The 23557-nt window shown below is 39.2% G+C and overlaps 1 protein-coding gene and 1 long non-coding RNA gene across 3 annotated transcripts in view; one reads left to right on the forward strand and one right to left on the reverse strand.

Annotated features, from left to right (window-relative positions):
* LOC107383172 (uncharacterized) overlaps window positions 1–23557 on the forward strand; it is a 44688-nt gene that overhangs the window by 19718 nt on the left and 1413 nt on the right. For both annotated transcript variants that reach the window (XR_011521941.1, XR_011521942.1), the window contains exon 2: window positions 23457–23524. This is a non-coding gene — a long non-coding RNA (uncharacterized lncRNA). The remainder of the gene's footprint in view (window positions 1–23456; window positions 23525–23557) is intronic.
* Window positions 22440–23557, reverse strand: part of lpcat1 (lysophosphatidylcholine acyltransferase 1) — a 74803-nt gene continuing 73685 nt past the window's right edge. The window contains exon 15 of the mRNA XM_070556204.1: window positions 22440–23135. Coding sequence (XP_070412305.1) covers window positions 23002–23135 — 134 coding nt within the window. The 3' untranslated portion in view covers window positions 22440–23001. The remainder of the gene's footprint in view (window positions 23136–23557) is intronic.

The following is a 23557-nucleotide window of genomic DNA, read 5'->3' on the forward strand; positions in this document are numbered from 1 at the left end:
GATTGAAGATGTCTGTGTAAGATGATCAAAGCAGGTTCTCATCTTTGCCATTCATAAGAATTGTGAAAACAATCTCGTCAACATGCCGGGCTCTTTGGAAACTGCATGATGATCACACTGATTAGTATTTGGTTTGGTATTTTTTCTAATTCGTCATCATCTTTGAAACAATATACAAAGCATGAAGTCTCTAGTATGATGCATGTAGTTTGTAGTAGGTAAGTGAGGTCTCCATGGCTCCATTGAGAGAAAATTTTGAGAAAATATTCAACAAAGCACACAAAAGCATTTTTTTGCCGTTTGTAAAAAGAAGAATGTTTCATGCTATAGGTGAATTTAAAAAATAGACAAAAATATGATGTTTTCTTAAAATCTTTAATTAAACAAAACATGGCTGTGCTGGGATGTGATTCACTTGATGGGACTGAGTGTGAGAAGTCAAAGTTCCAGCACAAGCAACCCCTGACGCAGCTGCACTCAAACATCAGTCAGCTCGGTTTGTGCAAAGAGCCAGTTATTGTTGGGATGTGTGTTCACCCTGAGTTCTCCTCTGGCACTGAGGACACGCCCCTTCACCTAATCATCATTAGCCTTAGCCTTGGCGCAAGGTCAAAGTGCATTTTCTTTTAGTCTTGCTGAAGAATTGCTTAAGTTTCCCATTTCTCCCTCCGGTTGAAATCAGAATTATGACAGGCATGAACAAACCTTCCGCTGCCTGATGTAGCTAGCGCTAAAAAATGAGCTAACACGAGCCACCTGATAATAAAAAGGTCACAAAGTAAAAAGACCCTCACTGTTAGAAAATAATATTACTTATAAGTCCAACAGCAACAAAGCTAACAACGTGTACATCTGTGTTTACTCAAGCGGGTGTCTTTGGTGCTGCCAGCGGAGGCTTACAGCTGTGCTTTGTCATCAAGTAGTCCCAAGTCTAAAATGGTGCTTCTGATTCCTTTATGTTACTAATTATTTTCACTTGCACTCTGATTATTTAGGTCACCAAGCATAATTAGGAGTGATTACTGAGTTTTAAGGACTTTTTTACTGACAATGCTAGTTTGATCCATTCACTTACTGTGTTTTATGCTAAGGTGAAAGGAGTACCGCCGGGTCAGGAAAATAGTTTTTCCCACTTCTCTAATGATGGAAAATCTGTCAACAGAAAAAATTTAAATTCTAAGTGGAATATCCCTTTAAAGTGTTTAGAGACCCTAGAAACCCCCCACCCTGCCGCCATATTTAGTCAGTCTTCTACAGATCTGCCATAACACAAACTGCTACAGAAAATCCTTCATGCCAAACAAAATCGGACAAGAAAAAGCACCAAGAAAACACATTAATTGCACTACAAATGAGAATATCACTGTTTGCTATTAGGCTACATGCCTTTTGGCTGAAATAAAAAAAAAATCCCTCTGAACAAGGGCGTCAGTTTGTTTTCAGAATTGCTGGGGACAATAACCATACACTTGAGTGGGGTTTAAAAATTGCTGGGGACAATAAAGTAGGCTAGCACAGGGGTCGGCGGCTCTGGAACCGCATGCGGCTCTTCCATCCTTCTGATGCGGCTCTCTGTGCTTGTGAAATAATGAATGGATATTTAAATAAAAAGCTTTATATTTTACTGCATTAATTTTACATCTGTAAGCTAATTCTAAATGTAAAGATTGTCTGCGTAAACCTGAACAGTTCCAACCCGGTCTTACTGTGAGACCGGGTTGATGCGTCACGCTTGTGCGTAATCATATCGTCGCTTCTGAGCTGCTTTCTGACCTTCCCCACCTACAAAGTTTAATTACAACAATCAAACGTGACAGAGCCTGGATTTGTATTCTGAACAGTCTAAACATGTTTTAAAAAGAAACGTGTGACAAAAGTGGCACCTGCTCAGTAAAACCATCAACAGGGTGAAAAATACCAAAAATTGAAGGCAGAGACGGGCTACAACTTCTGGATCCATTTTATATAAATCGTTTTATTGATTATCGTCTAATGAAAGATAATTAAGACGTACATGAGCGATCAGGCGCGTTGCAAGCTTTTCAAAAGTGTGGGAGATGTTGTCTGTGCCTAAAATAATTCCATGTTATTCATCTTGTTAGTTTAATTTCCGTAATAGCGGAGCAGGTGCGAATTTTAGACGCGTCACGCACGTCTCCGTTTCAAACATGTTTGAACTGTTCAGAATACAAATCCAGGCTCTGTCTCGTTAGATTGGTGTAACTAAAGTTTGTACTGAATGAAACTTTACATTAAACCATGTTGAAAAGAAAAGGATCTGATTAAATCGTTTCCCCCTCATTTACAGTCAGTACAGTGCAGTACGCATGGCTCTGGGGTTAATCAAGTTTAATTGTAACATTAATGTGTTACTGGACACGCTGGTCTGGTTGGTTAGACCAGTGTTTGAAGTGGAAAACACACACACACACACACACACACACCAATTAAAATAATGCTGATAGCGTGGACTAGAAGACAGGTGATGGTTTACGTATTTAAATGATGATCAGGCTGCTGTAAAATGTAATCTCCATCCACATCCAGACACAATCATCCTCTATTCTTTCTCTATTTGCTCTGCTTTTGTCTGGGCTGATCAGCTGATGGTGCGCGTGGCACGCCTAGCGGCTGATGCACATTTTACGCATTTGGAGAGGTGGACTGGATGCTTTGCGTTTACTGGAAGTTGGTCCACTTAACGCACGGTTGTAGACTAAATATTAATGACAAATGAATGAAAATTAAATTGGGAGTTTTTACTTCATATTTTAGAAATAAAAATGACGGGGGAAAACATTTATGACTTCTTTTTAAACTAAATTTTCTAGCGCGTCCTGCCTGCTTCACTTAAGTCACTGCTTATTAAGGTCCGTCCAAAATTACCGTGGCCCACCCAAAAATGAAAACCTGGCGCCGCGCCATTTATAAACCTCTGCAAATTGTTGTTCTTCACTTTATCAAACTCAGACTTTGTACAGCTAAATTCAAGATGTAAAATTATGAATTCAGTCGAGCTCTTCCATCCCTCCCTCTCCTGCTCTCCTGGAAACCCGACATCGGCTGGGAGGTGAAAAAGGAGATGAGGCAAACAGAGTGAGTGCGACGTAAAGAAACCAGACTGGTGTGGAGGTGAGCAAAACAGCTGGAAAAGTGTGGGTGTTGAATCCCCCACGGGTGCGATGCCCCCGGCTGCTGTCACCTGTTGTGAGCAGCTCTCTGCTGTCTGAGGGTAGGCCCCGCCCGCAACGCTGCGGCTGCTGCTGTGTTTTCTTTACCGTGGGAAACGGGTAATAATGGCTCTTTGATGGGAACAGGTTACCGACCCCTGGTATAAGATCTGAGCAGGTAAAACAAAAATCCTCATCAGCAGGCTTTTTTGAAAGTGGGGGGGTGGGGGGGGGGGGGACACAGCTGCCGATCACGAATTTTGCCGGGGACATGTCCCCGGCGTCCCCGGTTAAAATGACGCCTATGCCTCTGAAACAACCTAATGTGCACATGGAACAGGAGTAACGGCAGGCAATCTCGCTGCCAATGAACTCATCAGAATTCTGCTGAGGAAATGGTTCCGGTTGACCACGCTGATGTCTCACACATCATGACATAAAAAGATTTTATTTCCTTCTCCAACCGCAGCTCAATCTGAGCATATGCAATGGCCAAATGCATACTTGAGAAGTATAATATACAATTCATCACCATGAAATACTCTGCAGTAAGCCTTGAAGATGACAGTATATATTACCACGAAGGCAGTTGTGTGAGTTTTTAAATGTTTTCCTTCAGAATCATTTTAATTTAACGTCTGCTGATATTGTGTTGATGAAAACGTACATTCTAGATTAAAGGGGCATTATGTAAGAATATTTTTGGAGCCGACTATTTGTTGCCATTTCACAGTTAGCATTGTTAGCTCAATGTTAGCCTTCTTTGCCTGATTTTAGAGTAAAACAAAAAGATACTGTGGCTTCTCCTGTTACTGGCTCTGGTTCTTTACAAAACATTGCTGTGTTTTGCCCGTTAGTGTCAAATTATAAATGCTGGCGCCACAGCGGACTCTGCAACCCCACTGGATAAGATGGTAAACCAAAGGCTGCCCCTCTTTAGTATTTTTTAAAGGAGAAAAGCTGAAAAGCCCCCAGCTGGAAGAGAAGGAAATCAGTTTCAGTGTAACCTTCCTTGCAACATGATTGAGACATTAGACTGTTAAGAGATAGAGTGTGAAGTTGGATTTGCAGAATTGCCATTGGAGCTTCATTAGGTTTCCCATTTCTCCCTCCTACTGGTTGAAAGCAGAATTACATTGTAAATAACCCTTCCATAGCCTGCTGCAGCAAGTGCTAGCAACATGCTAAAGCTAACACAAGCCAAATCATTTCATTTAATTTATTTATAAAGCACTTTAATGCCACCAGCCAAGGCTGCCCATAGTGAAGTATGATAAAATCATAGATCATTTTAAGAGGGCAACAGTCCCCAGTGATCTTGTCCCTTTTGTGGAGCTGCCAAATGTCTCTTACAGGAAATATTCTATGCAAACTAAATTTTGCATCTTTTTGTGCAGTCATGTGGGTCTCTACTGCCTCTACAAACACTCCAAACATGGAAAAAAAAAACATTCATCTGTTTGGTTTTAGGAATTATCTGCTTAAAACAAGCTGTTTAAAAAAGTTCCCACTTGTGACATCACAAACAGGGAAAGTAGAATTGAACCAACACTCGTATGCAAGACAGCTGCTACTGGATGAGCAGCAGCTCTACTCGGAGCCACTCTCAGCCTCTCAGCTTATAGCAGCCCAAGCAAAGAAGTGGTGGGTGTGGCCTGCAGCACCTTGTTTTTCTTAAAGTGACAGAACCCTGAATTGGCTCATTCTGGAAGGTACTAAAAATATCAAGAATAAAACCACTGAAACTACATTGTATGAGACAGACTTTGTTCAAAACACTTCATGAACATGTTTGTATTGTCCATAGAACCATTATAACTTTAAAAATCATAATATATCTCATCTAGACAACAGAATTACCCCAAATTTGAACGTTACATGATGCATTCTTTAAACTACTTAAAAATGCCTTCAGGTCTATACTTTTAGATGAAGTAAAGAAGTAGACCACTGACCCACAGTCTTCTTCAAGCTTTCTGCATCATTTCTCTCCCTAAGACCAATCAAAGTATCCATCCCTGGTCATAGGTACATTTCATGAGCAGCTATAAATGATATGTGTCATTCATTTTGGTGCAAAGGATGCATATTCGTCAACAAACTGCAAATTGGATAACAAGTATTTTTAGTTTTTCTAGCAAACACCATTTCTGTGTAAGTGTATGCTGAAAAAGACTTAAGAGTTTTATAATGAATAATAATGATAATAATTATAATAATAATATAATAAACATATTATATGTTCTTTTGTTTAGATTTTAGTTTTTCCAACAACCAAACAGCATAATTTTGCAACAATAATCCAAAACTGCAAAAATTATTCACCCAAACATTTTTTGATTAAAAATCTCTCTCTCTCTCTCTCTCTCTCTCTCTCTCTCTCTCTCTCTCTCTCTCTCTCTCTCTCTCTCTCTCTCTCTCTCTCTCTCTCTCTCTCTCTCTCTCTCTCTGTGTATACATATATATATATATGCAAATATATATACATATACATATATATATATACATATACATATATATATATATACATATATATATATATACATATATGTATATATATATATATATACATATATATATATATATATACATATATGTATATATATATATATATATATATATATATATATATATATATATATATATAATTTCTCCTCCTAAGTTCATTTTACTTAGCAAAAGTCGTATGTTTGACTGGAAGATCGTCCAAATTGTTGCATTTTTTTAATGTTTCAGCTCAAAGTCTGATCTGATGATTAAATATTAAATTAGAAATTTCCAAGCTTTTACAAGTAAGTTATACTCGTGTTTTATTGAAGTACAAGAATGTAACAGTCTATTATTATTTTATCAGCACCATCTCACATTTAACTGAGGATTGAAAAACTGAATATCTAAAGCTGAGAGCACAAACCATGAACATTTGAAGCAATTACACCTGCCGTTGGGGCAAAATGAGGGTTTAGGATCAGGAATTGCTGCATTTATCTTTAATGGGAAACCCTGCACAGGTAGGCATCCTTTAACAGTGTGAACTAAGTGAGTTTCCGTTAAAAGGAAGGCAAGCTTTTGTTTAGTAAAATCGTTGTTGCAGCAGGTGTGAAACCATAAACTCAACAGCAAAACCTGTTAACAGGCAATCTGGGCATAAATTAGCAGAGTGGGTTGCTGACAGATGTTAACTGTTTTTATTTTTAAACAACTCAAAAACACAGAAAAGAAATAGGAATGCAATAAAGTCCTGTTTGTTTATTATTTTTTTGTAGCCAGCTGAAACCTTTATAATTTCATGGTTTTGATATTAATGCAGTTGTTCCCCAAGTCCTGACTGAGGCAACGACTCTCAGCTTCCCTGCTGCTAGTCACAAGTCACTCAAGCAAAAAGGCAGGAAATAAGGAACATGGTGGGCTGAGGGGAGGCAGGTGTGAGGACAAGGGAAAAAGGAAGGAAGGAGAAACGGGGAATAAATTAAAACACTTCATCAAACAAAAATACTTCTCCCATGTTAAATGCCAGTAATATAAAAATGTCGGACTTTCTGGGTGGATTTTTATTTCACTTTTAATAACCTGCAAAAGTCCATCTTTTCTCACCATTTCATCTTGTGTTGATCCATTTTGGTTAAGTATTTATGAGAGGAAGGTGATAATACGGCAGCTAAATTCAAGGCTGCAGGTGTAAAAAAGGCAGGAGGTAATAAAAAATAAGTTTTGTTTTAAAAGTGAAGATTTGCAGTAATTGCTCTGTTGCTTCTTGAATTAAGAAATGAATACTTTAACTTCTCTCCAAGAAAAATAAGATAGTTTTTATTTATTTAGCTCTTTTTATTTTTTACGTTTTTAATTTGAAGTGTTTTAAAGGGGACATATTCTGCCAAATTCACCTTTTTCATCCTTTTGTGCAGCCACATGGGACTCTACTGCCTCCATTAATGCTTCAAATGTGGAAAAAATATCCATCCATATATTTTCTTTCAGGAATGATGTGCCTAAAACAAGCAGTTTTGAAAAACCCTGGTTTGTGATGTCACAAACAGGGAAATCAGCATATAACCATATTTCACATGCAACAGAGAGCTGTTCCTGGAGGAGCACCAGCTCTACCCTCCAGAATATCAGAGCTACTCAGCTTATAGCAGCCTGAGCAGGGGATGGGTGGGCATGGCTTGTTTTGTTAACCCTCAGGCTTCACTTTAAATTTCATCCTAAAGAGTCATTAGAGGACAAAAACGTCCGCTTGTAAAAGTGACCATAAAAATGTATACATTAATATTTTTTTTTTGCTTTTTTTTTCATAGATCTGTTGAACAAGTTCAGCCCTGCTCAAACATAGAAAAATTCAATCATTTTGAGGTGTTTAACCCTTGAAATTCCAGTTTGAATACTCAAAGTTATTGCTTTAATTTATGAAGAAAAAAAAACACAAAAACTGAGTTATTTTCTAAAAAAAAGACTTTTTTGCCTGGGGTGTTTAGTACAAATCAGTCTTGATTATGCTATGAAATATCTAAAATTTTGAATTTTTTGCATTTATAGTTTTTTTTTTTTTTTTTTACCGCGTCCTGTCTGGCTGTGAAGCAAGCAGAATTGATGTCTGAATGCTGGTAACAAGCCTTACAGATTTATTCTCAGGTGGAGCATCAAAGCGTCTGCTTTTAATGTTACGCCTGATACTTAAAACTTTATTGTTATTGTTGTTGAATGCTTTGTAATTCCGACCAGACACAGAGACAGAGGTGAAAGAGAAAGGAAGAGAAAAGGTGGAGAGAGAGAGGGGTTGGGGGGGTTCCACAAAAATAAACAATGAACAATAGTCTGCTTCTAGACCTGCAGAAAAAGACAAAAAAAAAAACAAAAGGACACAAAAAAAGGGACACAACAAAAATACAACAAGATCAAGCTATCACTGTGTCAACTTGATGAAAAAAAAAACAAAAAAAGACTATATATATATATATATATATATATATATATATATATATATATATATATATATAAAATCAACATTGCTTAACTGAAGAATCACGATAATAAATCACAGTGCATTAAGTGCCCCCCATAGTCTTAAGACATGTGTTGACCGTGCCCAAGCCCATACTTTTGAGAGCACCATGTGAGCACCTGTGTGTGTACACGCGCTTGTTTATTTAAGGTTTATCTACAGGAGTGTCCAATAGAGAGTGTGAGGGACCACAGATCTGCCCCCTAAAGATGCGCAGGAGACGGGGGGAGCTCCAAGTCCCAGAGATCCAGGCGTTGCCCCAGAATGCAGGAACCCCAAGGAGACTGCAACCAGAAAGGCCCCCGCCCCCCTCGAGAGGCACAGAGTATCGCCCGGGGGGGGGGCCACAACCAGCAGCCGGCAGAGTCCCTAGAGATATCAGCGGCAAGCCCACAGGCCCGCCCGCAGCCTCCCACCCCCTAGCCGGCCGAGCCCGGGACCCAGGGGTGACCACCCCCGCCGGGAACCCAGCAGAGCCCAGGGACCCAGACCCCACCAGGCAGCCACCGGGATTGATCAGGCAGATGCCAAAATCTTAAACCCCCAGACCCGGTTGCCACGAACACTCAGGCAGACCATGGCACAAGCCCCCACACCAGGTGCAACAGTGGCTCTTGGCACTGACCCCCCTGCCAGCAGCGTCACAAAGAAAAGGGGACTGTGCTTGTTGTGCACAACAAAAAAGAGAAAGAAAACAGTCACATGTTTTAGATGTGGCTAATTCACATACAAAGAGCACACAGTCCTGTGCTGCAAGTCTTGCTGGATGGACTGAACTTTGTCTCACCTCAAAATGCAAGCAAGCATTCACACTTCTGCACATGCATAAACTAACTGAACTACAGAGTTTGGATGTACCTGGGCTTCAGCCAGGTGCATAAACATATTGTTTTTGTTTTCTACCCGTTGATCTTACGTGTGAGAATGAAACTGTGTTTTGTTTACATGCTGAGCTTCTGAGTTCAATAAAAACAGCAGAAGATCTGAAGAAATGTGTAAACTTTCTCGCCTGAGCAACATATGGAGGAATGACTGAATTTGGTGGTGAACAGTAAAAATCATAAATTGGACTACTTTTGTCCAAAATGAAACCATAACATCACAGAAAGCATGATTATTTGACTCAGTTGATACAGGATCAAAAACTGTGGTTTGCATTGAGTCAATGAGACGTTTTTGTCCATAACCGGCACAAGAGGGTAGTAAACTTTAGATCCGCTGCTACACAAAAACTAAAAAAGCATAAAATGTGATATTTTGCTAGACTCTTGACATATCCAAGGCTGATTTAAAAAAAAAAGATTTCAGTCACTCAAAATATGTTTTATGTAAAATATCTCCTCTTTTGTCTGCTTTTTTCATGAAAAAATGAGCATCACATGATCAAACTGGCATATAAAGGGTTAAATTTTAGATAAATACCGGTATTCAATATTTGATGTTTCTGATCAGAACTGAAGTTGATCAGAAGATTTAGACCCAAAAAGCAGAAAAAAATATTAATCTGGACCATTTTTAAAGCAGTTTTAAAAGTGGGCGTTTTTGTCCTCTAATGGCTCGAGTGTATAGTACATTTTAAATCTGTTGCTATGTAAAAACTATAAATGCAAAAAAATCTAAATTTTAGATATTTCATAATATAATCAAGACTGATTTCTACTAAACACCCCAGGCAAAAAAATGTCTTTTTTAGAAAATAACTCAGTTTGTGTGTGTGTGTGTGTGTGTGTGTGTGTGTGTGTGTGTGTGTGTGTGTGTGTGTGTGTGTGTGTGTGTGTGTGTGTGTGTGTGTGTGTATTTTCATAAATTACAGCAATGACTGAGTATTCAAACTGGAATTTCAAGAGTTAAACGCCTCAAAATGATTTAATTTTTTTTAAGTTTGAGCAGGGCTGAAGTTGTTCAACAAATCTATGAAAAAAGCAAAAAAATATTAATGTATACATTTTTATGGCCACTTTTACAAGCGTACGTTTTTGTCCTCTAAAGTCTCAAGTGTATAGTGTTTATTTTTCATAGTGTTCCTTTTGTCTATTTTAAAAATTCCAAATTGAATTTCAAAATTTGTTCAGAGAAAGGTTTTGCAACAAAATGTTGTAACATATGCACAAACGGTGATGAAATGGCGTCAAAAAGAAAAAACAAAAAACTGCCCAAATGGACTAAAATGTCCCTGATGAAGCCTGAGGGTTAAAGTGACAGAGCCCTGAAACAGCTCTTTCTGGACATTTTTTAAAATGTTGCTTTATGTGAGAGGGAGAGAACTACATGACCATTTGTCGCATCGACCATAAAACTATTATATTATATTCATAAGGTCAGAAAGTCATATGTCCCCATAATATAACGTAAAAATAAGGTCAATTTTATGGCGGTAATAATGAAACAATAATTTTCATAGAAACATCCCAATATTTTTAGGAATTTTTTTGTGTATTTTTATCTGTTTTAGTGAAGTTCAAAGCTTCAGTAACATTTGCTTTATCATGTTTGACCTAAAATTTTTAGATGCATGAAAGATTAGCGAAAGCAAATAGAAAACAGGAGGCCCGTGTCACCTCCGATGAGAGTAATGAATTACTGAGAGGGATCTCTGTGTTTGGAGGCTATCAGACGGTTGCCTCTCCCACTCAGTAGTTATATATTTTTTCCTTTTCACATTCTCACCTTAAAATCAACTGACAGGTGAGTCCAAACATGTCACTGAGCTAATCAAAAGTTTGCTTTGTGCAAAAGTTATTTCTCTTTCTCCTTTGTCAGAATCCCATCAGAAGATTTAGTGCAGTCAAACACCTCTGCATATTTACAGCCACCATCGGTTTGTCGAGCATTAAAAATGTTAATTGGAATTTTTAAAAAGGAAAGAAAATATCGCATTACCATCCCACCTCCTCTAGTCTCAGCCTGTCAAAATGCAATATTCCAAATTAGATTGTATTTGGATAATCTTTTGAACTGTAATAGGTTTCCAGCCAGCAGGCATATTACTATTGGCACATCATTATTAAACAAAAGTGACACCGAACCATCACTTTGCAGGCGGTGCCAGATAAACGTTCCACACCGTGCAAATAATATTAGTTCTGCTTCCAGAGTCACTGGCTTATCTCTGGGATGCTATATTGGGTTCATATCCCTGTCGGCTGGCAAGGGCCTTCTGACGGAAGTGTCTAGATTTATGAGTAGCCCACATGTGTGTGAGGTGCATGTAGGAATATGTTGCCGTGTGTGTTACTATGTAGCGTGTGTGTTGCACGTTAACGCTTTTATATGTAAATGATGACGGCTTGTATGTGTGTGTGGGTGGCTGGAAAGATGAGTGTGTGCAAAACTGGATCTATTCATATGTAAATGGGGAGTGTTAGCTCGCACGTATATCCAGACGCGACCCACATCAGGGTGTAATGAGATCCGCCACTGTTGGTTACCCTCAGACAGTGGTAATTATGGCTGCAGTGGAAAAGACTGACGCTGAAGGCAGGATGGATGAGTCACACCAACAACCACACGCGGGGTGACCACACGCACCACAAAAACCTGTCCATACGATGAGCCGTTATAACTGGAAATGAATTTACCCTGCATCTGTTGTTTGGTTTGCCATCGCAAAGCCTGCCTAACTGTTCACCTATCACCAAGAAAAACGGGGAACTTCCAAGTGACGTACTACTCATAATTAAGTATTTGTACTCGTACTCTGTTAGAAAATATCTGGTATTGGTGGGTCACTACTTGTAACAGTATAGTTTTTACAAATACTTTGTCAGAAAATGAATCAAAGGGAAGAAAATATCTAAAGATAATCCCTTAAAGAGACAATGTGTAGTTTTTACCATTAATCTCTGGAAACATCGAAATGTTGAAAATGAATGAAATGATGCTCAGTTGTTGAAAATATTGGCGGCTTCGTAACATATAGCCATAAAATACATGGCAGTCTGTCTAAGTGTATGGGCGACGCCATATTAAACAGCATGTTTCCTTCTATGGGAGCCTGTGAGGACAAAATGCATTTACTGATTTGTAGCAAGTGGTTACAAACTGTTAACATTCATGAACGTTGTTTTACACATTTACCTCTTTGCTCGTTGCCAGTGATGATGTGGTTGTCATTTTGCTGGAGGTTGCGCTCCCAGGGATTTTTCACCCTAATGGCCATCCGTTGGTTAGGTCATACTGGAGCACAAAAATACTGCTTGCTTGAAATATTTTAGGTATGTACTGCCCTCCATCACCAGGGAAAATACACATTTAAAGGGTGACTATTTCACCAATGTTTACATCTTGGTGATTGTTCAACCTTTACTAAAGAGTAACCCCAACTTTCTACTAGATGTGTAAGTGGCACATATCCTAATAGATGTCTTTTACACAACTAGAAATCTGCACAACTTACTTAGAAAGTTCCTTGATGTTTTACTGCTTTTGTGATTTACTTCCTGTGTAGCCGATCTGAGCTGTTGAGTTTGATGCGTCCTGGAAGAGAAGGGTAAGTTTAGCGGAGCCATGTGTGGAGATAAAACATTAATGTTGCAAACAGTCAATCGTAGAGTCGTGTTGCTGTTAGTCAATTGGAGGTGACGTGTCAACAAAGCAGGACATAGGACTCCAAATCCGGTCATCGGAAGCTACTTTCTCTACTGGCTGAATTCTCCATCCTGAAATAGGCACACTGCAGCTTTTTCCCCCAGAGTACAACTTTTTTCCTACTAGAGACAACTGCAAATGTGTTGAAAATATGTGCTAAAGACCTCTTTTAGAGGCATGAAAAAAATGTGATTTAAGCTAGCTTGTTTTGCCATTAGCTTTAATTCATGGAAACCATTGACTGCATAGGAAATCTAAAAGCAGCGGGCCTGTTTTCTTATCAGTCATGTTGGGCCTGTGATGGATGAAACAATGAAGAAAGGCGTGCTTAGAACCAACCTCCCTCAGAGTGTTTGAATCCTGTCCCATCTTCATTTCGAACATCTGTCATCCCTGTAATTGTCCGTGTGCTTGTTTCTCCTCCACAGAGAGCCCAGCCTGCTCTCTGATGTCGATGACAGCTTTCTCTACCTCACAGGCTCTTCATCTCTTTTGCACCCTGACGATCGCATCAGCCAAGTTCTGATTCATTTTCTTGGTGCTTGCCTTGAACCTTTCAAGCACAATTTTGCTCCTTTTACACCTCTCCATCTCTGAAAGCAAGCATTTCCTCCCTGCTTGTCTCAATGGTTAATGGACTCCATACAGCACATAGTGCCTTTTGTAGTGAGGGTCCCTTAATCAAATACATTTTTCAGACCCTCGTATAAGCAACGGAGGGGGGAGAAACATAAAGGCAATATTCTATGAGTGCAGCCCATCGACCATCAATACGCTGCACTCAGAAAGCAGACGTGTGCACCATTTTCCTCAGATTTTTATGTGGATACCTCCTTAAATAGCCGAGTTGAAAAGCTTTTACAGCTGCTTGTCAACAAGGCCATTTCTTGCTGTTCCAAACCATCTTAATCAAGCTTATCAATGCAGCTAGCTAGGTGCTTTCCAAATCAAGAATAAATCTGATCATTGTGGCTGTAATGGAAACTGGGATGAAAGGTGATGTAAAAACCAGCATTGCCCGTGGCGCTTTCCTCTTGGAGTGGTTTGGATGTAGTTCAATAACTGCGACTCAAACAGCAGGGTGCCTAGTCCTCATTCTGAGATGGACAAAAATGGAGTTTCTTGCTCCTGACATTTGATGAAAGAGGAGAAGAGGCTCTCTTTTTTTTTTACTATGGCACAATGCATCAACGCTAAGATGTGAGACTGGACCATAAAAATTATTAACAATGTTTAAGCCACCTTTTCCTCTTAGTTGTTAGAAGATGTGGTGCATTAAAACATATTTCATACATTTATGAATGTAAACCCTCTCCTTTTATTAAGTCGACTGTTTCCTGTACTGAATATAAAGAGATAAATACAAGTGTATACAGGGAGTGCAGAATTATTAGGCAAGTTGTATTTTTGAGGAATAATTTTATTATTGAACAACAACCATGTTCTCAATGAACCCAAACAACTCATTAATATCAAAGCTGAATGTTTTTGGAAGTAGTTTTTAGTTGGTTTTAAGTTTTAGCTATTTTAGGGGGATATCTGTGTGTGCAGGTGGCTATTACTGTGCATAATTAGGCAATTTAACAAAAAACAAAGATATACCCATTTCAATTATTTATTTTTACCAGTGAAACCAATATAACATCTCCACATTCCCAAATATACATTTCTGACATTCAAAAACAATACAAAACTAATCAGCGACCAGTATAGCCACCTTTCTTTGCAAGGACACTCAAAAGCCTGCCATCCATGGATTCTGTCAGTGTTTTGATCTGTTCACCATCAACATTGCGTGCAGCAGCACCACAGCCTCCCAGACACTGTTCAGAGAGGTGTACTGTTTTACCTCCTTGTAAATCTCACATTTGATGATGGACCACAGGTTCTCATTGGGGTTCAGATCAGGTGAACAAGGAGGCCATGTCATTAGTTTTTCTTCTTTTATACCCTTTCTTGCCAGCCACGCTGTGGAGTACTTGGACGCGTGTGATGGAGCGTTGTCCTGCATGAAAATCGTGTTTTTCTTGAAGGATGCAGACTTCTTCCTGTACCACTGCTTGAAGAAGGTGTCTTCCAGAAACTGGCAGTAGGACTGGGAGTTGAGCTTGACTCCATCCTCAACCCGAAAAGGCCCCACAAGCTCATCTTTGATGATACCAGCCCAAACCAGTACTCCACCTCCACCTTGCTGGCGTCTGAGTCGGACTGGAGCTCTCTGCCCTTTACCAATCCAGCCACGGGCCCATCCATCTGGCCCATCAAGACTCACTCTCATTTCATCAGTCCATTAAACCTTAGAAAAATCAGTCTTGAGATATTTCTTGGCCCAGTCTTGACATTTCAGCTTGTGTGTCTTGTTCAGTGGTGGTCGTCTTTCAGCCTTTCTTACCTTGGCCATGTCTCTGAGTATTGCACACCTTGTGCTTTTGGGCACTCCAGTGATGTTGCAGCTCTGAAATATGGCCAAGCTGGTGGCAAGTGGCATCTTGGCAGCTTCATGCTTGACTTTTCTCAGTTCATGGGCAGTTATTTTGCGCCTTGGTTTTTCCACACACTTCTTGCGACCCTGTTGACTATTTTGAATGAAACGCTTGATTGTTCGATGATCACGCTTCAGAAGCTTTGCAATTTTAAGACTGCTGCATCCCTCTGCAAGACATCTTGCTATTTTTGACCTTTCTCAGCCTGTCAAGTCCTTCTTTTGACCCATTTTGCCAAAGGAAAGGAAGTTGCCTAATAATTATGCACACCTGATATAGGGTGTTGATGTCATTAGACCACACCCCTTCTCATTACAGAGATGCACATCACCTAATATGCTTAACTGGGAGTAGGCTTTCGAGCCTATACAGCTTGGAGTAAGACAACATGCATGAAGAGGATGATGTGGACAAAACACTCATTTGCCTAATAATTCTGCACTCCCTGTATGTATTCTTCTTTAGAATGGGTTAGGGTTAACTTTGTCTAATTTATTTAAATAACTAATGGAATTCCTTGAGGTCCCTCAGAAGAGGAAACAGATTGACTGTGGCACCTGAAATCAGAAATTGTTTACTTGATAATCCTAATTTAAAAGGATGCTTAACAAATTTTTCATATTTCTAAATTACTTTCTTGAGCCAGTATGTGCTAAAATGACCCCACTCAGACCCCACCACACTCTGTGGCCAGAATACTGCACTTGCAACTTCAGAGTGCCAGGCCACAACCTGTTAGATTTAGGAAAAAATACCTGGTGCTGCAGTGTGCTTCCAGCATGTTTTAGATCATAAACACAGCTGATTTATTTAATTTAGTGGTGAATCACTCTTGTAGGCACTAAAAGGCTAAGGAGCCACTTGAGCTGCGTTAAAAGACGAACGCACAGCGAGGAGATAAGTTTCACTTTTGCTTTGATCGGGCACTAGGGGTGCTAAAAGCAAGCAAAACTGCTTAGTATGCCTTTAAGAGTAACGAAAATCCTTACAAAAACACACTTACTATTCATAATTATTAAAAATCAGGCTACAAAAAGATCTTTTTATAGATGAAAACCACACAGCAGAGCACTATTTTATCCAGAGGCATGAAAGCAGGGGATGGGGGGTTGATCACGCGAAGAAAACATTTTCAAATAAACTAGAAACATGAAAAAAAAATCTGTAAAATAAAGACTAATTAAAGAAAATCAACAGATGTGCACAGCTGTGAGCTCATTCATCCATATCCAGCTTTAAAGTGAAGTGGAAATCATGCTTCTTCCTCTGGTTTGCTCATTATACAGATCTAAAAATCCAATTTGTGATCATGTATGACTGGAAATGAATGATGAAAATACAAACACTCTGCCTCTGCCATGTAATTTTACTTCAATAGGCAGTTCCTTGGCAAGTCAGCATAAAAAAAAACACCTTCTATCAAACAACACCATCTAGCAGCAGGTATTTTCATCCCTTAATGTAATTTGATGCAGGACTGTCTAGCTAGTAGGGTTGTCACGATACTAAAATTTCAAACTCGATTCGATACTTGAAAAAAAAACTCAACACTCAATTTCGATACTATTTAAAAACACCAATTTATTGAACAAGTTTATTCAAAAAATAACATTCCTCAATTTATATTGCAAAAATTAAATGTTAAGAATTAAGTGTATTAAGTGGTTAAACCTTTCAAGTATCAGCATTTTTTAAAACGTGCATACAAAAACTGGTGAAAGTTAACACTTTAAGTCATGAATTGTCTCACTATATACACACTATTTGCAGAGTGATGTTTTGCTGCTTAAACTCTGTTTAAGGTGCATTTTTGTCATAAGATGTAATGCCATATGTTTGTTCTGTACTTTTGAACAACTCTGTTGGTCAATAAAGGGAGAAAACGAATTTCTCCACAGTAGGACAAAGGTACATCTATCGGTAATCTTAATAAAAACAGATTGGCGCACGGCAGTGACGTCATTAAAAGCGCCGGTTAATTAGCCGCGGCTAGTCTGTTTACGCCTAGAAATCCCAGACCCGCTCCAAACGAACAGGGGAATCATGTTAATGATTCCTAACAACACCTTTCGACATTGAGATGTTTTGGTGCAGATAATGTCTTATTTCGAGGCTGCACCATGGGTGCCCGTCCGCACCCGTTATATGGATATACGCAGACGGTGATTCGCCGATGGATCTAAATACCCCGGGGGATCCAAGTAGCACCAAAGTTGTCAGCGTGAGTAAACAAACGTACTGCATGCTAGAAATTAAGTCCGGGTTGCAATAAACGGGAGTTTCCTTTAAGCACATAAGCGTGAATATACAACTACGTGTCAGACTTGGTATGCTAATTAAGTTGGGCTGTGAAGCGGCTCGCAAATTCGCTGTTTATGTTTTTGTTTATTTATTTGGCAGACAAAACTTGGATTGGAGACAACTCGCGTGGGAAATTGCAATGTAGCCATGCGGCGTCTTCTTCTGTTTGTCTGGGAGGCGGAGGCTGCTTTAGGCATCTGGCTGTCGTGCGTGTCGGTGTACTCGAAGAAGGCTGTGTATAATAGTCCATAATATCGATACCACAGGGATGGAATATCTCATTTAGATACCACTTTTAGTATCGATTTATATCTAGGCATCGATTTTTTTGACAACACTACTAGCTAGCAGAATCAGAATGATCTCTGCAAGGTATGAGGAGCTTTTTCATGACCATTTTCTGCCTTGGTTTGGTTTACCAAACAGGATTCAAGCTCCGATAAACATTATTTTAACTTTTTGCACAACCTGTGATTGTACTTCAAAACAGAATCTTTGAAACTGAGCAGAGATGAAAGGTAAAATGGCCACCTACACAAATATCAGCAACTAAAAAGAATGCACAGATTCATTCTCAACGGAGACTGAAGCTGACATTTATGTGTCATCAGTCACTCCCCAAAATATATTTTACCTTTGCGGTGAATAGATGAGCAGAATCAGGTCACAGCTTTAATCCACTGAGATGTAGAATATTTAAATTACGCCAACAGAGGAGGAATTAAACAGTGAAATCAAAGCCAAATTGTTGCTGCAGTTGCTGGTTCAATAGGGAGATGAAAAAAGCTGAATTTGACAGCTAAAGAGGAGATTATCCCTCTCTGAGTTGGACTTTGATACAAGAAGAGCACTGTTCAAGTGCTCTGGCTTGATGGATGCTACAGAAAAAAATAATCATATCAAGACCAGTTTATAAACTAGTTGTGGCTGAATAGCTGTTCCAGCTTTAGCTGGTAAACCTTTACTTTTAGCTAATTAAGTGACTGTGTGTATTTTCCCTGTCGATAGGGGGCAGTACATACCTAAATCCTTCCAAGCAATCAGTATTTTTGTTTTCGAGTAAGGACATTAGGGTAAAAACTCTTTTGGAGAGCAATTTTCGAACGAGTACTTCGTCAGATGTTCAGCCTTCAAGAAAAATGAAAAGCACATCAGGCTTCCTTTCACCACTGATGACGAGTGAAGAGGTAAATGCGTTAAACGTTTATAAAAGGCGATTGTTTTGTAACTGCTTGTTACAAATCACTAAATGCATTTTGTCCTCATGGGCTCACGTAGAAGTAAACACCGTGTCTAATATGGCATCACTCAGAGACTTGAACTCGCTCCCCTGTATTTTAGACCGAATTTTTACAGTTATGTTACGACGCCTCCATTATTTTTCAACAACTGGGCATTATTTAATTTATTTTCAACATTTCAATAGAGATTTCTAGAGATTGATGCTAAAAACTACACATCGTCAATTTAAAGCTGCCTTTTGCTACTCATTTGTATGCTTTTATGATCTTATGTAAAGAACCAAATACAAGCCTTCCTATATATGTGAATATGGTCTGGCCACGACCCATGAGGAAAGTTTGGTCGAGGCCCGGAAACCATGGTTGTCTTTCAAACTGTCTCCTCATGGTATTGGACAATGAACAATATGACATACTCACAGCTATGGATGTCAGTCAATGGGACAGTCTGCCATACACTGTCGAAGAAGACGCAAATATATATTTTTTTCTAAATAAAGGACATAGTCCTGGAACCCAAGTTTTTCTTTTTTATTCATGGTTTTTAGTGGTCGAAGGTTACAATATTACAATAGTATAGCTTACTGCCCATTTGTATATGCATGTACCTTTGTTATTATTTGTCTTCCAGTAATTCTCTTAAGTGTTGGTGCTGCTGTAACAAGTACATTTCCCTGTTGTAGGATCAATAAGGTCTGTTCTATTCCAAGTACCTCTCGACAGAGTAAAGATGAGGCATTAGGCGAGTGAGAGAAGGTTCAGTTCGGTTTAAAGAGATCTACGTGTCTGCTCCGGCCAGCCGCTAAAAGGGGCGTTTTGTTTGTAAACGGGAACGCCCACTGCAAACCGGAACACCTCCTTTTTCCTATTTGCTCCTGAAATGTTATTTCACCTTCGATATTTCAAAATAAGATATTTTCTCTGCTCATCTATCTGTTCTACGTCTTTTTTATAGTTTTTGATCATCTGTGCTCAGCCTGCCGTTTCATTTTGTGTTGCTGGTTTGACGTGAGCGCGTTCCACGCTCTCCGAATCCGAACCTGCATTTAAGTCCTGCCTCCTGCTTTACTCACAGTTTGTACAAATAATAAACTCAAAGCGGGAGACTGTCAATAAGGTGGGACACAAACTTTTCTCCTCTAGTTTGGACCGTCTCTCATGAGAAGCGCACCTGAAACACCGCACCTAGACAGGAAGAAGCCAGTAGCTTTTCAAAATAAAGTAAATTTTAAACGTTTCATGATATTTAAATTCACTTCAAACTACAATTACGGTTAGTATAAGTGCACAAATATAGGCTATATATTTCACGCTTTACATTGTTTAACAATAGTGTAATGGGCTACGATTTGCTATGGTTGGACTTTTATGTTGAAGGGGGTGTTGGCCGGTTGTGTGGAGAGTTCCAGTTCGGTTGTTTAGAAAGAGAAAATGAGATAGCTTGTATGGAAGCCCATTCCCGCCACTCAGATAAAAAAAGAAATTATCTCATAATTATGACCTAGGTATCTCATAATAATGAGATACCTAGGTCATAATTATGACTTAGCTATCTCATAATTATACCTATCTCATACGTTTTTCACGAGGTGTTCTACAATCTGCTTCGTGTCTGTCATTAGAAATGTTCGGTTCTCGTTTTATTTTTTGAGAGGGAATAGCGGTGCTGACAAAGTTACAGGAAGCGGTGTCCTGACCAATCACAGGCTTGTGACCTTTGTTGCTTTCAACGGATATTTAGAAAAGTGGGCTCTACTCCGTTCATCCTTGCAAGCCTGTTGGACAGCACTTGCAACGACGAATAATGGTGTTGTGCGTCTCCGCACCGACGAACACAAAGAAGTATGATGCGTGATGCGTTTTGAGGCCATTTTCTGACTTAAGACCAACTTTGCAACCATTCAGTCACATTGAAGCAATCAATGTCATATGGCATCACAAGCACAAGAGTGAGAACAGTGTCAACATTATTATGCACCAATCAGCAACTTAATCAGACAATTTGAGTTTCCACACCAGGTACATTTTTGTTACAACTGCATTTTAAAAGACGTGACACAAAAATAATCTCAGTGGGATGAAGGTGAAGTTGGGATTTTTCACAGAAGAAACACGTCCATCAAAATGTTCTTCAGTTACATCCTCAGAAAAGTGATGATGCCTGTTTTTGTCACCAAGCAGCTGTAGGCACACAGTAAGGGGTAAAAAGGGAAGTAATAATGGCATCTTTGCTTCGTTACTATGGAGAAAAGCAGCTAAGACCAGAACTTTTCAACTCTTGGCAGCTAAAAGTTAAACCTGTTGGTAATGTTTGTTGTGTTAACAGTGTTTCCTTCACATCTTGTTTCTACAAGTGTGATGATTATTTTAATCCAACTATCTTAAGTGGACAATTAAAATAATTATCGTTTTAATCCTTTAGGTGTCTTAGTGAGGCCAATTCTGCAAAAGAAAAGATGCAATATTGTCATTAGATGAGGTCATTGGATCGAGGTTTGACTGAACTTTGGTTGAAGGGGAAGTGGATGGATAGAACCGATTCCCTAAATGGTGTGAACAGATCTCAGCCCAGCTGTGGTGTCTGAGGCTTTGTGGCCGACTGAGAATCCGAGGACGACCCAGAGAGGCATGCTTCTCCATGTGTGATTCATATGTTCTCCACAAAGCTTCTTCTTCACTTCCTGAAGGCAGGTCTTAATTGTTAGACGTGATATCACCACATTCCCTCTCCTCTTCCTTTGACTGTTTTTTCTTCTCCCTCCTCCCACCCTCCTCACTCCCTCCAGCTATTAGGAATTGGATTTGGAGCAGAACGATCCATTTAGTCGCTCTCCTCCACCGCTATCCCTCTCTCCATGCTTCCACACCTCCTCTGTAGGTTTCACTCATCAAAGCTCAGGCTTAATCTTCTATTTTTACCTGAAGGAATGAAAGGAAGGGATGAGGTAATGCATTTCCTGTCCATCAGGTGGGCAGAGGTGCATGGGCTCACTGGTGTGTTTAGCACAGGGAGTCAGCACCACCACCTGGACTCTGATGGGAAGAGCCACTGTGAACATGATGGCTTCTAATTAATATGTGACTAGCAAAAATACCTCACGATACAGGCTTAAAGGGAGGAACCATCATTTATATGCTGTTTTTTTTTTTTTACTCATGACCTGTGAGTGAGAAGTCTGAACATGATGGTTTGTTAAAACAAAGCTCCACCTAGTGGACATAAGAGGAAACTATTTCATGATGTAAACAAAAAACATTGATTTATGTGTTTATAAAGCACAAAAACACTTTAAACCAAAAAGTGAAAGTGTGTTCTCTCCATCTTTAAAAACCATTTCTCATCATTTTCACTCAAAAAGGGACATCATTAGGACTAAATCTTGTTAATCAAAACCAAAAAAGGATAAAACTGTTTTTCTGACGCCAGAAAAAACAAATGGTGTTACAAGAGTTGTCCAAGTAGGAAAGCTGTCCTTATTCCCCAGCCTGAATTCTCTTTGGTCCCACTTTTGGGATCACTGTCATCGTTTACGGTGAACCTGTTTTAAGCTAATATTCCAGAAATCTTGTTAGATGATTATGTGGAACACTCAACACTCCATTCCCTGCAACCAGAGCCTGTCAAAAGGAAAAACTAAAACTCAGCTGGTAAACATTCTCAGAACCAAGATGACTGTTTATTCTGGTACATGAAGGTTTTTCAGCGTTCTTAGTCACATCATTTGTCATTATATACAAAGCATTTGCTAGAAATTTAGCGTTGACGTTAAAAGTTTTTTTCATAAAATGTCGTAACAATCACCCTGATTCCAGAACATGTGATATGTATGGGCCTAATCTTTGCAAAAACAAAGTGGGATGTCAGTGTTACATGCAGTATTGATGCCAGAGTTGCTAAAGTAAATAAAAACATTGATATTATGTATGAAACCAAGCCGTAGCAGGAAACTGGAAATGTGTGTGTTGTTCCTGAGATGACAACAAGGCAAAGAAAAAACTCCATTTCTCACCTTAATTCTTAAATATTTAAATTTGCAATATAAGAAATAAATCATCTGCTTTTACAATATAAAAGGCTTTCAGATCAAAATTGACTTAACAGAAAACGCAAAGAACAAATGAACTTAGTGAAGTGAGACAACCCTCCTGCTCTAGGTTTACCTACATGTACAGGCACAGAGGTGACCAGGTGAGTTAGAGCACACAGCAGCAGTCTCTTATTTGTCTTTGTCGTGGCTCTGGCCGTTGCAGCCGTTGGGTCGGCTGATGCAGCCTTTACCTGGATGATCCTTAAAATCAAAGCCATCCAGGGAGAGGTGAGAAGTGTTCTTTAGAAGGTGGTGAAGCTCGTCTGGAACAGTGGAGAGACGAGAAGAGGCGTTGGAACATACGTTTGTGATCATCGGGTTACAATAACGCTCATGGAGCTTGTTCATTTTAACCGTTTGGCTTCAACACAAAGAAAAATGTTCTTTTTTTACGTTATTTATTAACATTTGATTTCATCACAAACAATAACTCCTCTTAATTTATGGAGTGGAACTTAGCTCTTTTAATACATTAATTTATTTATATAATTATGAACAAAAAAATTTATTTTAAAATAGTTTTGACAGCTTAGATTAAACAGCTGGTGATAAAGTTTGTAACAGCTGGTTTTTATCTTCTCCAGTAAAACCGGTCGGACATCCAAACTGGGAGTGAAACCACAGATATGGAGCGATGTAGACGCGCTGGCAGGTGCTGTCAATATTTCTACAAACATTATTAAAA

Source organism: Nothobranchius furzeri, chromosome 11, assembly GCF_043380555.1.
Source record: "Nothobranchius furzeri strain GRZ-AD chromosome 11, NfurGRZ-RIMD1, whole genome shotgun sequence".
Lineage (NCBI taxonomy): Eukaryota > Metazoa > Chordata > Actinopteri > Cyprinodontiformes > Nothobranchiidae > Nothobranchius > Nothobranchius furzeri.